General features: G+C 50.1%; 1 protein-coding gene across 1 annotated transcript; it reads right to left on the bottom strand.

Annotated features, from left to right (window-relative positions):
- Positions 1-2,326: 2,326 nt before the first annotated feature.
- AKR1B10 (aldo-keto reductase family 1 member B10) lies at positions 2,327-13,761 on the bottom strand. Its single transcript, XM_075557733.1, has 10 exons — positions 13,679-13,761; positions 11,132-11,299; positions 9,751-9,867; positions 8,669-8,746; positions 6,211-6,333; positions 5,876-5,982; positions 5,171-5,252; positions 4,563-4,646; positions 3,508-3,590; positions 2,327-2,635 (listed from the first exon to the last, which is right to left on the bottom strand). The coding sequence occupies exons 1-10, from the start codon at positions 13,742-13,744 to the stop codon at positions 2,593-2,595; spliced, it is 951 nt and encodes a 316-aa protein (XP_075413848.1). The 5' UTR covers positions 13,745-13,761; the 3' UTR covers positions 2,327-2,592.
- Between the last annotated feature and the right edge of the window lie 565 nt (positions 13,762-14,326).

The raw sequence follows: 14,326 nt of genomic DNA, 5'->3' as shown, positions 1-14,326 counted from the left end.
TTCTCCATGAGGTTTTTACCGCTGTTCAACAAATCACCGTACTCTTCCAGGCTTAAAACAACCCATGTGTTGGCTCAGAGGCCTGGACATCAGAAGTCTAGACAGTATGGTCATGCTGTCTGCTCAGGGCAGCACACAGCTGAGATCAGCGTGTAGGCCAGGCTAAGTTCTTGTCGGAGACTCTGAGGAATAATCCCCTTTCAAGTTTACTCTCAGTGTCACAGAACTCTGTGCCTGACAGTTGTAGGGTGACAGTCCTATTGGCTGTGGGCTTTGGGTTGTGCTCCGTTTCAGAGGCCACCGCCATCCTTTGCCATATGTCCCCCTTTTTGATATCTAATGTAGTTTTAGAAATTTAGTTTTAATAATTCCACTGCCATGCAATTCACATATTATAATATGTGAATATATATTCACATATATGTATATATAATATGTGACTATATTATGTGAATGAGGGGAGTGTGGAGTAGAGACCCAAAACCCTTCTGTAGACAACTGGACATCCCCTTACAGAGGGGTCATAAGGAAAAGACGAGCCAGTCAGGGTGCAATATAGCACCAATGAAACATACAACTTTCCTCTAGTTCTTTAATGTTCCCTCCACCCCAACTATCATGACCCCAATTCTATCTTACAAATCCAGCTAGACCAGAGCACATACACGGGTACAGAAAAGAGCTTGAAACAGAGGGAATCCAGGACAGATCAACCCCTCAGGACCAATAATGAGAGTAGCGATACCAGGAAGGTGAGGGGAAGGTGGGGGGGGGGGGGAAGGGGAACGGATCACAATGATTCTCCCCTCCCAGGGGGATAAACAACATAAAAGTTGGTGAAGGGAGACAGTGATTGTTGTAAGACATGAAGAAAATAATAATTTATAAATTATCAAAGGTTCGGGAGGCAGGGGGAGGGGGAAATAAGCTGATGCCAAGAGCTCAAATAGAAAGAAATGTTTTGAAAATAATGATGACAACATATGTACAAATGTGCTTGACACAATGGATGGATGGATGGATGGATGGATGGATGGATGGATGGATGGATGGATTGTGATAAGAGCTGTAAGAGCCCCCGATAAAATGATTTTTTTTCAAAAGGAGTTGCATAAAGATCACTACATTCAGTTCTGGAACTTTTTTTTTCTTTGTACTCATGGTTTTAGTTCCTCATTTTCTGCCAGCCTCCTCTGTCATGTCCCCTTTAAACCAGTTGTTGTCCCTGTAGGTTGATCTAATTGGGGCTTCACATATAAAAACCATACAAACTACAATGAAACAAAGAAAAACCTCAATCAATAGCCAAGTAGAAAATATTAGAAACTGGAGCAACTATACATTGAGTCAAGGAGGAGATTGATGACAAGGTGGCATATTTTGATCTAACTACAATTGCAGTCATCCACCCTACGATGTCTTCTTTCTGTACATCGGCCTTTCCTATCTCTCTCCATAGTCAGTTTACATTCATCAGAGGCTTAATCCACGTGGGAAATGCTAAAAATGGATTTGGGGTTTTCATGGTCATCCATGGCTTTCTGCAAACCACATGTTCACAATTGAAACTCTAATACCATTCCCTGCTCTGGGTTTGGATTTTATTATTGACAATTTTTAGATGATGCCATGTGTCCCGCTTTATCTTCAAGCTCACAATGGAGAGGACAATCCTTCTAGTGCTTTGAATATCTGACTTCCTCATTGCTACCTACAAGATTGAAAGAGACCCGTGATTAGGTCAGGCCAACCCCAAGAATCTCCCCCATCTTAAGGTCAACTGAGTTGGAAGCTGAATTCTATTTACGACTTATCCAACTTGTCATGTCATGTCATGTAACATACTCATGGGAGTGCTGTCTCATGATATACACAGGCTCCACCTACACTCACAGGTGGAAACAGGCCACCTTGGTATTCTGCCAACCCTTCTACCTTAGGATAGAGGATGACTATGCAGAAGCTCTAGGTTCAGCTCCTGGCCAATGGCGCCTGTGCACAGCTCCCATCTGCCAGTGGAGGCTTAACCGGTCTCCATGAAGCTTCCAGACTAAGAGGGGCAAGGAAGACCACAAAAATCACAAGAGTTGACTCTGTGCTCTGTCACCCATGCCTGGGTGAATTTCTTGAGCAAGGTGTTGGCCTCCCTTTGCCTCCATTTACCCGCTGTAAAGTGGGAACGAGAAAATCTCCACCTCGGGGTGGGAGGGGGTGTTGTTACAGGATCCAATGAGCCATCTAAAAAGGAAAGCATCTCACACAGGATTGGTTCAGAGAAAACTCTCAGTATTGAAATGGCATTATCAGACTTTATTCTTTGTGTCTTTGTATTCTCGGTGTTAGCAGAGCTTCCAACGTTTCATGATTTTTTTTTTAGCTAATACATGAATAAAAATATCACCATTTGCCTATCTGAGTCTTGCTTCCTTGAGATTTTCTGCTCCTTGGTGGACATGCCGTGCTCTAGCAGACCCTGGCAGACAGCATGTAGAGCTCCCTGTCCTGTCAGGTAAGCCTGGTGCATGCAGGCCTGGTGCGGAGAGTTACAATTCAGGAAAAGAAGCAAGAGAATCTAATCAGGAAGGTCCGCCATTAATAGTCGGCGGTGAAAGGATAATCCTCCAAATGGGCCCATCTGTAGGGAGAACGAGAGAGAGAGAATGTGAGGAAGGACATAGGCCACTGCCGCCAACACGGCCACAGGGCCGTTCTCTTCTGGGCCATCCTGTCATCCCCATACGTTCGCAGCCTCCCCACCAAGATTCTGAGAGAATCCCAAGACAGGGGCCCACAGCTTTGTCTTGCCTCAAATGAATCTCAGTGTGTGTTGGGAAGAAAGGCAGACAAGCAGTGACCAGGGTGCCATAGAGTAACCTGAGTTTGGCAGTTCAAACACTCAGAGGCAGGTTGGAAGAATGTGCTGGGGATCCACTTCTACAAGGTCCTGTAACCAAACTCACTGTCATTGAGTCAATGTAGACTCATGGGACAGGGGAGAGCTACCTCAGTAAGTTTCTGAGTGTGTGACTCTTTACCGGAGTAGAAATCCCCATCTTTCTCACTTGGAGTGGTTTTGAACTGCTGGCCTTGTTATGAGCAGCCCAATGTGTAACCATTACACTACTAGGGCTCCTTCTGAAGGGCCATAGCCATTGAAAACTCTATGCAGCACGGCTCTATTCTGACATGCAAGGGTCTCCAAGAGTCAGAATCAATGTCACGGCAGCTGGGCTAAAGGCTCATAAGCCTGGAGCTAAGCAATGCGCTGAGTGCCTTCCAAGGATTGCACGGCTGAATCCCGGAAGTGCAGGCACTGAACAGCATTTAGGAATATACCTCTTTTCAGTCATTTTCATCCTAGTTCCAATCTTAATTTTCCAAAATGCCATAAAATAGCATTTGGAGACAAAAGTAGTCTCGCTGTCTTCCGAACCTTCCAGCTCACCCTCTACCGGCTTTGAGTAAGTACTGATGCTCAGCGTCGTTAAAATGGCCCGGTTCACTTACTCGAGTAACGGGCAGACTCTCCAGTTCCGGTTGAAGCTGAGTATGGTCTCCATCTCCTCCTTGCTCAACTGGAAGTCGAAGACCTGGCAAAGGGAGGGTTCAAGCCCATCTCTGTGGTTTTACTCCAGTAGGAATGGGGCTCACAATCATACCACTAACTGTGCCCATTACGTCTGCAGGGCATACATTTTGCTGTAAACTCCACAGCCCTCGAGCCAATTCCAAATTATAGCCCCTCTGCATAGGATTCCCGCGACTGTGACTCTTTGTGGAACCAAACAGTCTCATCTTTCTCCTACAGAGCTGCTGCTGGTTTTGAACAGCTGAACTTTGTAGCTAGCAGCCCAGTGCTTAGCCCGCAGCATCATCAGGTCTCCTTTAGCTTTAAACTAGATCCCGGAAGTACTGGCAAATCCAACCCAACAATATACAAAAAAGAATCATACACCAGGGCCCAGTGGGACATAGCTCAGTTATTCGTGGCTGGTTCAGTTTCACAATCGTGAAGTCTAATTCACCATAGAAACAGGCCCACAAAAAAAATCAGGTGGCCTCCATCAGCAGATACAGAAAAGCACCCGTCGATAGAAGATATAGAAAAGATGGCAGGTCCTATGTGAAGATACAGTCATCATGAGCTTCAGGCCTCCCACCGCAGAGGTGTCCCTGAGGAGCCTTTGGGTGCCCCAGGGAACAGGTATCCCAGCATAGTGCAGAGACCCTCTGCTGTGGGGGTCCAAGAGAGTTTACTCCACTTGTAGTCATGATCTGGCCACGCTCAGAGGTGACTGAGTGGCTTCTTGGGGAGGTGACATGCAGCTGTGCTCACACCTGCCAGTTGGGACAGCAGGCTGGAGCCCATCGCTGGCGCACGGTCACCCGTCTCAGCTCTTACTGAAGTCCATCTCTAGGCATCGGAGGTGGCAGGCAGGTAAGCAGGGAGTGGAGTGCCCCAACCATGCATACAGGGACAGGATGAGAAGCCTGGTGACAGAAGTCTCACCTTTTCCCCGCCCCTGAGAATATCCCCAGTTCTCCCGCAGCCTCTTTCTTACCTGGAAGTTCTCCGCAATGCGCTTTGGGTTCGCTGACTTGGGGATCACAACTACGTTCCTCTGGATATGGAACCGGATCAGAACCTGTGTAGGAAAAGCATCAAATTCCACTCCCCCCAGGATCCTCCCTCCTGTAAAGGATGCAGACTGCCGCCCTGCAGTCCCAGTGTCTTCGTTTAGCATGGTGACTACGGATTGAGAGTGTCCCCATCAGACTCAGGCAACCTCTGCAGATCAGTCTCCCTGAATTCTCACAGCAACCTTAACAGGCCGTCTTTCACTTTTATAACTTAGAAAATAGGACAATGGGGGTGCGGTGCTGGGTCCCAAGGGGACACATAGTCACAGCAGTTCTCCACCCAGGTCGCTGGCAACAAACCTTTCTTCCGTGGATGATGACCCTCAGGGAAAGCTACTCCGCAGATGCAGTTCCTGTCTCAGCAATAACAGTGTGCTTTCTGGGGGACAATAGGACTTTGGGGAAGGATTTGACTAGGGCTCCCTGTCCTACTCTACTCTTTTAAGAGCAAGCATGAGGGCAACACTAGGTAGGAACCCTGAGGCCCTGGATTGCAGAGGTTGGAGGAAAGCGTGTAATAGCCATGTACCTGGGCAGGGCTTTTCTTGTGCCTTGCAGCAATCTGCTTAATCTTGGGATCGTCCAGCAGTGAAGGGTCCTCTGGTGTGGCCCTAAAGTAACGTAAGAGGACGTTGTTGTTGTCCGTGGAGTCCGCTCCCACCCAGAGCGACCCCGCGCACAACAGAACGAAACACTGCCCGGTCCTGCGCCGTCCTTGTGCCTGAGCCCATTGATGCAGCCACTGGGTCAAGCCATCTCATCAAGAGAGAAAGACGAGGGGCACGCGTAAATAATCACCAGGGCTAGGTACCACGTTACGTGTAGATAAACATCTCTCTCAAGGAATGATAGCTCCAAGACTGTCCCTCCCAGTCTCCTCCAATAACCGCCATGATTTCCATGTGTAGATGGACACCCCTCCCATGGCGGCCACAATGCTGTTCCTTACGGTCTCCTCAGTCTGAGAGATGGACAAAAGAACCTGCAGGTTTTGTATAACCCTTGGGCCCGCCATGATCTCTGAACCTCACCTTGATCCAGCTTTGCGTGGCTGAACCTGGGTACGGGTTGAAAAGCATTCCAACGTCATCCACCATGATCTTATGAAGGTGTGCCAAATTCATTGCATTAGACATACACTATTATCCAATGGCACATAAGCTCACGCCAGCACAAATCAATTACCAGTCTTTTTAAAAAGCGCACCCAGAGCAAGAGCCCCGAGGAGCCTCACCAAGGTCTGTCTGGAGAGCCCAGGGGGCTGTAGGCAGTGACTACGATGCCCTTGGACTGGCAGTACTGGATCAGCTTCTCCTGCGTGAGGTAGGGGTGACACTCGATCTGCAAAAACAAACAGTCTCCATCACTAGGAAGTGGGCCAGGGTTTGCAGCAGCTCATGGGGAGCTCTCCACACACACAAAGACCAAACACGACCCACTGATGGTGTGGGTGCTGGATGCGGTGGTCCAGTTCTCATCTCTCTAAAGTAAACTCACCACAAGACCCTGAGAGGAGACTCGGGGCATACCCCTGAACTTGCCTCCCAAGGTTCCTGAAGCCCCATTTACCTGGTTCGTCACCGGCTTGTGTTTCAGTCCGGGTTTGTTCAAGAGCCTCTCAATCTGGAAGTGGTTGAAGTTGGAGATGCCAATGGCTTTTACCAGCCCCTCGTCCACCAGCTCCTCCATGGCCTGTCGGGGAGGCATGGCAGTGAGACCAAGAAATAGGTTGGGGGAAAAAAAGTATTGAGGAGACGAGAGAAGGGTAGAATGCAAGACTCTGAGCAGGGACGTGTAAGAGGGGTTTGGAGGTCATATCATCTGTGGTTCTCAAACTTGACTATATTTTTTTAATGATTAGGAAGCTTGAAAAAGACTTGTGCCTGGGTTCCAGTCCAAGTTTTGTCCTGAACAGGACTAGGAGGACCCAGGTATTGGGACGTTGGAAACCTCCCAGGGGACTTCAGCACACAGCCAAAGGTGCACATTGAAAAGGGGGTTGACAAAAGTTTTCACACATAGAAAATTTGATGTAATCCTAAGGCTCCTGAAACTCGAAGATGGACCACCAGGCAGTGGATTGGCTTTGCGTGCCGCAGGCCAGGTTTCGTTGGCTGTGTGGTACATGTAGACTCCTTCTGGCCTTATTTTTAATGGTTTTTCCCCTTTTTTATGGCTTGGGAGCAGTCCACAGGTTTGTTGATCTGGCGGTAGGTCTAAATGAACAGACACTGCTTGTGTTTCATCCTATCATCCCATCCCAGACCCTCTCATCTCCACCATCAATCACTTGTCATGCCTTCAGAGTGCTTTCTTTGGCGGTCTTTGCTAAACTCATCCTTGAAAGTCGGAATAGTTAGGACAGACATTAATGATCTAAGTGCCACCTTTAATACCATCCCAAAGCCATCGTCAAAACATGTTGTGGGGTAAGCAATAAGAGGCTGTTCTCTGTATCTCAAAGAGAATAATTCTGAGATATTCAAGGTATCAGGTTTTACCTGAGTGGCAAAAAATGACAGAAGCCCCCTTTCAAATTTAATACGTGGATGGAGCCTGCATAACACCACAGTCTTCACTCTCATGAAGAAAGCGTTCATTGGGGTGAGTCCGTACACCTAAATCATTAACCCTGATATTTTTCTCCATCGTGACCAGAAAAAAATAGTGGCACATCTCAGAAAGTTTCAGGTTCAGGTCTAGATCACTGCAGTACGGCTAATGTTACAAAATAACAATTCGCACAAATGTGTTGTTTCCCAGCACGTATGGAAATGATGCTTCCGTCATTCTATCCCCGTGTCGGGTGTCATAGCGTTATGGAAAGAATCTGGAATACGGGGAGAACGATCCAGGTGTGCCACAGAGACACCCACTGAGCATGTGCTGCGGGGAAACGGACGCTGCGTTGCCACGAACCTTCAGTCGGTGAAGAGCGCGATATCTGCAATTCAGCAAAATGCAATCAAACGCGGGTGCCGACACGGTGGTCTTTTTCTGCAGCTAAGTACCATTTTTAAAAGAACCTCCAGTTTTCCTGACAGCTCTACCATCTTGTTAACAAAGGAAGAGTGCATTAGGAACTGACTTGCTGGCACCTTAGAACAACGACATAGTCTGTTGCTCACCTATAAGGTGCGCTGCTACCTGTGACTGACAGTGCGGTACGGCTTTTGATTGCGCCACCTGTGGGGTTTTATGATCAATCATCACTATGGTTGGTAATACGATTGCTGGTTTTGTTGTGCAGAAACTAATTACACATGGCCTCTCCTTGCCAGGCATGCCCCAGGGTCACGCCACAGGTAACGTTGTGATGGACGGTAGCTTTTCTTTTTACATACAGCCCAGAGATCTAAAAGACAGCCTTCCACCTGGGCTTTGCAAGAGACAGTTACATTGAGATCAGCCTGGGACCACTTTCAGGCCTACCTGCTGTTGAGCGGACAAGCCAGCTCTCCTCTAGCTCGCAGCCCCCCTTTGTCAACGGAGAGTCCAAACAGCACCCAGCTTACAGGGCTTCTGCTGGGTAAGGGAGCTCAGTCCAATAGTCATCAGATCAATCTTTACCACGTCCTGGGCGATAGGTGTTATTACTCGGACTGCCTCTTAGCAAAGCCATATGAGGAAAGGAGGCCTAGAGGTGTCCGCTTCCCACAGGCTTCTCAGCTAATGCACGCAAACCGAGAGCAAATCTCCTGCTCAAATCCCTCTCCCCTGGTTGGAGAACAGGAGGCATGTAGCCCCCACATAACGGGGTAGAGAATAAATGTCCCTGCTAACGCGAAGATTCCGTCTTAGACTTTGAAAATACAGACTGTCAGGGAAAAAACAATAAAGAGAAGAAAAGTGGAACAAACACAACACAAAAACGACAGGTGATTGCGGGGAAGGGGGGCAAACCTGGAGGAAGGACAGAATGAGATGCGGAAGTGAAACAGCATGAGGCACTGGGCTCTTTCACACCAGCTAGGAGCCACACAGAATAAGAACGGGAAGCTTTTGTTTAGAGTAGGCTAGAACCTACCTGCCAGGCATCCAAGAATGTTGTTTTACTGGGGAGAACATGGCCTTTATCATCTTTGGGGATGAATTCCTTCCCGGGCTGGAAATACAAAACAAGAAACGTTTACAGGAGTCTGTCCCTGGCCCCCTGAGCTGTGCCCTAAGGTTCCAAGACCCTGGGCTGCCTCGTCAGCTAAACAGCCACACTCACGTGCCCCTTTGCAGGCGGCACGCTCAAAGTTCTGGAATGTGAGATTCAGTGCACAGGCCAAGTCATTACATTGGGAACCAGTGTTACATATAAGTCCTCGTAGTTTACAAGTTCTCTTTTTTTTTTAAGTGTATCATTAATTCATATGTTTAAGATCTGTCCTTGACAAAATTCCATAGGCAACTATTGTCACCTGGCATTAACCATATGTACCCAATACCCCGAAACCCTTAGGGGTTAAACTTCAATTTCTGTACCCAGAACCCCGACACCCTTAGGGGTTAAACTTCAATTTCTAGAGCAGCAAGTGAGGATTCAACCTCAGGAGTGGATTTCTCCCACAGGTCCAGGTGGCCTGGAGATGGATGATACCCAGTTGGCACCCTTACAGGGAGGGCACAGGTGAGTAAGGTGTAAGTTGGCATCGTGGTGCATTCAGCTATACAGGAACACATGGGGAGCTCAGGAGAGGATTGCTGGGTCCCCAGAGAAGTTTGGTCATCCTCCAGGGCAAAGCTGAACGTGTCTACAAAACGCCACCCCCTGCGTGTGTCTGGATTACAGGAGGGCTGGGCTCTGCACTGCTGTGTTGCGACGGTCTCTGCCCAAGCATTCTCCTGGAAGAGGAGGCTTTGCCACGGTCCCAAGACAAAGACAACATTGCAGACACCATCTCTGTGGTCCTCCAGAGCCCAGACTTCTCACATGTGAGGGAGAACAGACACAGCACATGGTCAACTCCGCAACCATGGCTTCAGCCTCCCTGCAAGCAGGTCCTTCTGCTCCATCATGGCCTCCTGGCCCACCAAAGTCCCCAGATGTGAAGGCAAAAAGCCCCCACCTCGGCAGCCCACAGATGGCTGATAAGAGATGGCACGGGGAGTAGCACCAACCTGCAGTCCCTGAGGCCAGTGTATAAGGTAGATGTCCAGGTAGTCCAGTTTCAGATCTTGGAGGGTCTTCCGGCAGGCCTCCTTCACCAGGGGCTTCTCAAAAAAGGTGGGCCACAGCTGCAGGGAGTGACAACCAGGGTCAGGGTTAAGAAAGAAGGCTCCATCACCCACATGGCCCTGTTCTTGGCTCTAACCTGGGGACAGATTCTTTCTAACAAAAAATGGTTCAGAGACATAGTCTGGGGGAGCTTGGTCAACAGGGCTCAGCAAGTCAAGGGCAGTCCCTACGTGCTGAGGGCAGCTTCGCAGCTGTTCAGCTGGCCCAGCGTAATATGTGTCTCTCATGCCAGGGGGCACCCTTGGGGACCACACTTGTTCCCCACCTTAGTTGTGGGGGACCGAGAGCAGGAATTATGTGCAGCTCGGATTCCCAGCTCTCCCCTGCCTCGTGGCTGAAGGCTCTCTTTCTGGGGCCCCATGTATCCGGCCTGCCAGGCGCCCACTGTGGCTTTTCAGAGTCCACCCAGACTCAACGCAACTGGTGCAGCCCCCGGAGCACGCTTCAGCCATTGCCAGGAGCTTCTGCTTTAGCCAATCACGCTCGACACTTCTCCATCTCCTCAAAGAGCACATCCGTGCTTGGTAAAGCGGAAGATCAGTCTAAAGGACAAAGACCCTCAACGAGATGGATTAGCCCGGCGGCTGCAATCATGGACTCAATGCCAACCGCTACAGTGAGGTTGGTGGAGACCAGAGAGAGTTAAATTGTGTCCATCATAGGGTTGCCATGAGACGGAGCCTAACTGACAGGGCCTGATCACAACAGCTCATGGTCTCACAGTGGCCCCGTGAGCCTCAGCCTTTCAGCTAACACCTCCCACCCTGTGCACCACTTGTAGCTAATCGTTTACTCTGCTGGGAGAAGGAAATGCATGTGTGGCCGTCAAAACAAAAGGCCCCCATCGTTTTCCAAATGCTCCCTGTGGAAAGCCCCAGGGCCGAATCTTAGAGCTCAAGATCTGCAACGACAGCTTGTGGTCCCATCCCATGCCCTCAGCTCTTCATCAACACAGGGCACATGAACCCTATGTTGGGCAGGGGGTGATGGGCCTCATGGGGGCTCAGTGGAAACCCAACTCTGGAGGAGTCCAGCAACGTCCACCCACTCGAGTCCTGGTGGAGGGAGGGTGGTCTTTTGGGCCCCACTCCAGTCCTGGTGGGGAATGTGGCAAAGTGGGTACCAGGTTTTTCATATAGCAGAGAGGGCCACGAAGCAACTCCATGCTTTCAGGAAAGGCTGGCAAACGCTTGGTGCTGACCAAGCCCAATGCCTCTGGCGGCTCTGAAGCTCAACCTCCTGCCACCCCAGGGGCTTGGGCACCTTGCTGACGATGAAGAGGTCCTCACGCTTCACCACCTTCTCCTTGAGCTTCTCCTGGATGGCCTCGCCCACCTCGCTCTCGTTCTCGTAGAAGAACGCACAGTCGATGTGTCTGTACCCTATGTCAATGGCTGTCTTCACGGCCTCCTTGACTTGGCCCGGGGCAGACTAAGGAAAAGGAGAAGACAGTCTTGTGCTCGCATCCAAAGATGACCTCCCCCAAACTCCCCTCCACAACCTACCTCTCCAAACCGGTCTTACTGGAGCCCCCAAATCCAGGGGACATTAAGGGGATCACACCTTTGGGAGCATGTTTCCAGAGAAGGAAGGAAGAGGAGTTGATGTTGTGATGAAGGTTCATTTCCCATCCTATCCAAGGGTCCCTGTGGAGCCACGTTCTGCCCTGAGAGACCCTCTGGTGTGTGTGGTCGACCCACTGCTCCTCATATCTGCCCTTCCAGATATGGGGGGTGACCATGGTTTTTAGTGCTTTCTCTTCCAAATATGGTAGTGATCATGGATCTTTTTGGCCCATTGTCAAGTTGGGTGATCTATAGCTCCTTGCCCCCTTTTCTAGTGACGGAGTGACCATGACCCTTGGTAAAGACCTGGCTGGAACATCGCTCTGAAATGAATCAGAAGAACTGGCAGGGAAGTTCTCCAAACAGGGATAAGGCTGTGTAACATGCCAGTGTGGAGAGAGCCACGCTACACAGCCTCCTAAGGGCTTGGCCGTAGGTAGGCTAGTCTCCATGAGGATGGGCACAGTGTCGATATCAGTGTGTGGTTGGGAGAGTTAACGGCCCTAGTCAATGGAACGTCCAGCACAGGATCCGGGACCCAGGAAAGCTCTCACAGAAGGCATTCTGTTTCCGAAAAGTGTGACACAGATAACCTTGGGGAGACTCAAGGTTATTTTCCCGTCTTGAGGTCAAAAAAGGAAACAGCAATTAGAAATAGCACATTCTAGTCTAACCCAGCGGTTCTCAACCTGCGGGTGGTGACCCCTTTGGGGGTCGAATGACCCTTTCACAGGGGCCGCCCAATTCATAACAGGAGCAAAAAGACACTGGTGAAGTTGTAACGGAAAACAATTTTATGGTTGGGGGGTTCACCACTACTTGAGGAACTAGAGGAAAGGGTCGCGGCATAAGGAAGATGGAGAACCGCTGGTCTTACCTGACCACCTCAAACTAGATAGAGATCGCAACGGAAAGAACTCTGCCTGGAGCGTCCACTAAACTTCTCAAAAGCACTCTATTGTGAAATGACCCACATGACAAGAAGTTCGACAAACAGAAAGTGCAGCTGTAACCGTGAGCCTGGAGGTTTGTGGGGAGGCTGCAGCTCTGATCAGGAAGAAATTGCCCGTCCCAGTGAGCGGGGACGGGGCTGAATCACCACCTACCCCACCAGCTGGACTCAGTGCACTGCCTGAGAACAGCCGTTGGGGAGGACACCCGCCCTGGTGGAGGGGTTGGGAAGAATAGTGACTCTGGGGAAGGAGGAATCCAGAGTCCTCATGGCAATGCGTGAGGGTGACATCATCCTTTATGGAAATGTGAATAAAGTCTGTTAAAAGACAATCACAGCAATTGTACGGTTCTGATTGACGCGATTGAACTATGGAACGATCTATGTATTAACTCCCCATTAATAATAATGGTTGTTTGTTTTTTAAAAAGGACAATTATAGAAAGCTAACTTATCTTGAGAGGTCCGTGGACTGGCCACTGAGCCCTGGCGCTCCGGTCTGCCTCATAGAGATCCAGCCCACGGAGCCTCACAGATGCTGCACCCAGCAACCAGACCACTTTCTGGGGAGGCAGTGCTTCCGGGACTTGAAGTCCAAGGGTACCTGCCCCTGGGAGTCTGTTTCAAGGACAGATTCCAGTGCAAGATGCCTTGGCTGCCTGAGAGCCTGAACTTCTAGCCGCTCCCAGGACAGCACAGCCAAGGCCACAGCACTGAGCACCCCACCCCCAACCCTCCACGAGGCAGCAGACTCACTAGAGGACTAGTACATTGCAGGACCCCTTTAAAAGCTCCCAGAGTCAGGAAGCAGCTAGAACAGTGGTTCTCAACCTTCCTAATGCCACGACCCTTTCATACAGTTCCTCATGTGGTGGTGACCGCCACCCCCACACCATAGAATTATTTTCGTTGCTACTTCATCACTGTAATTTTGCTACTGTTATGAATCAGGTGAGCCCTATGAAAGGGTCATTCGACCCCTAAAGGAGTCTCGGCCCACAGGTGGAGAACCGCTGCACTAGAAGAATGGTCCAGGTAGACAACTGCTTCTTAGCCCAAAAGCTCCTTCAAACTGGGTTTGGGTCAAGAAGCTCAGGCTTGCTGAGAAAGGCGGCCCAGGAGGCTTGGAGCCTGAATCTGCTGGAAAGAGGGGAGCACCTGCTCGGGTCCTCTTTCCAGGACAAGGCCCTCTTCTCCCCCTTCTCCTCCCCTCCCCACAGTAGGGCTTCCGGGAAGCAGCAGAGAGGAGGAAAAGGACAAAAGCCCAGGAGGGAGGCAGGTGTTCACACGTACCTTCCAGGTGCCCAGGCCCACAATGGGCATCTTGGCTTTGGTGAGGAGCTCCACGAAGGTGGCCATGGGCAGTGCAGGGTGGCAGAGAGCTGAGCAGAGGGTGCTCTGTGACCTGCTTAAGAAGAGCTGGTCAAGCCACAGAGGGAGGAGCCGGCTCTGGGGGCAGGCTGCTTCCACCCACGGTAAACAGCACATGTAGGGCACTGCCCTTAAGACTCATTACTGCCGCCAAACTCAATCACGGCAGCCTTGTGATTCATACTCCCTGGTGCCAAATGCACAACCTCCTAACAGTGGCTCCTGGGTCGACTCTTGTTTCCTTTTGCAAGCTTGAAGTGTGGTCAGTGAACCCGTGCAGGCATGTTCCTGGGTGCCTCTGGGAGGGCCCCACACGTTTACTGTCCCTGGAGCAGGGAGCTTGTCTGTTAGCCACCTGGATGGGGGGTTTGTGGATTGGAAGCCCCGATCAATTCTCTTCATAATGAACTTCTAAAATTCTTTCTTGGACCTCCTTTAAAAAGCAAATTTTTCAATTACACAGACAGCAGGTGCTCATTCTGGGAAAGCTGGAAAACAGAGGCCATTATAAGGAAGGAACTAGACCCTCAGTCGTCCCCGCTCTCGGATCTGATGCTGGAGTTCGCTGTC

Source organism: Tenrec ecaudatus, chromosome 9, assembly GCF_050624435.1.
Source record: "Tenrec ecaudatus isolate mTenEca1 chromosome 9, mTenEca1.hap1, whole genome shotgun sequence".
NCBI classification, from domain to species: Eukaryota; Metazoa; Chordata; class Mammalia; order Afrosoricida; family Tenrecidae; genus Tenrec; species Tenrec ecaudatus.
Note: the sequence above shows the minus strand (reverse complement) of the source record. Positions and strands in the feature narration are given on the sequence as shown.

What these genes read in the sequence shown, in the direction of transcription:
- AKR1B10 (XM_075557733.1), bottom strand. Translation starts at nt 13,744, where the DNA reads ATGGCCACCTTCGTGGAGCTCCTCACCAAAGCCAAGATGCCCATTGTG. An exon ending in ACAAGCCGGTGACGAACCAG is followed by an intron (nt 5,983 to 6,210) that starts GTAAATGGGGCT and finishes TTGTTTTTGCAG; the next exon opens with ATCGAGTGTCACCCCTACCT. An exon ending in AGAGTCTGCCCGTTACTCGA is followed by an intron (nt 2,636 to 3,507) that starts GTAAGTGAACCG and finishes TTCTCCCTACAG; the next exon opens with ATGGGCCCATTTGGAGGATT.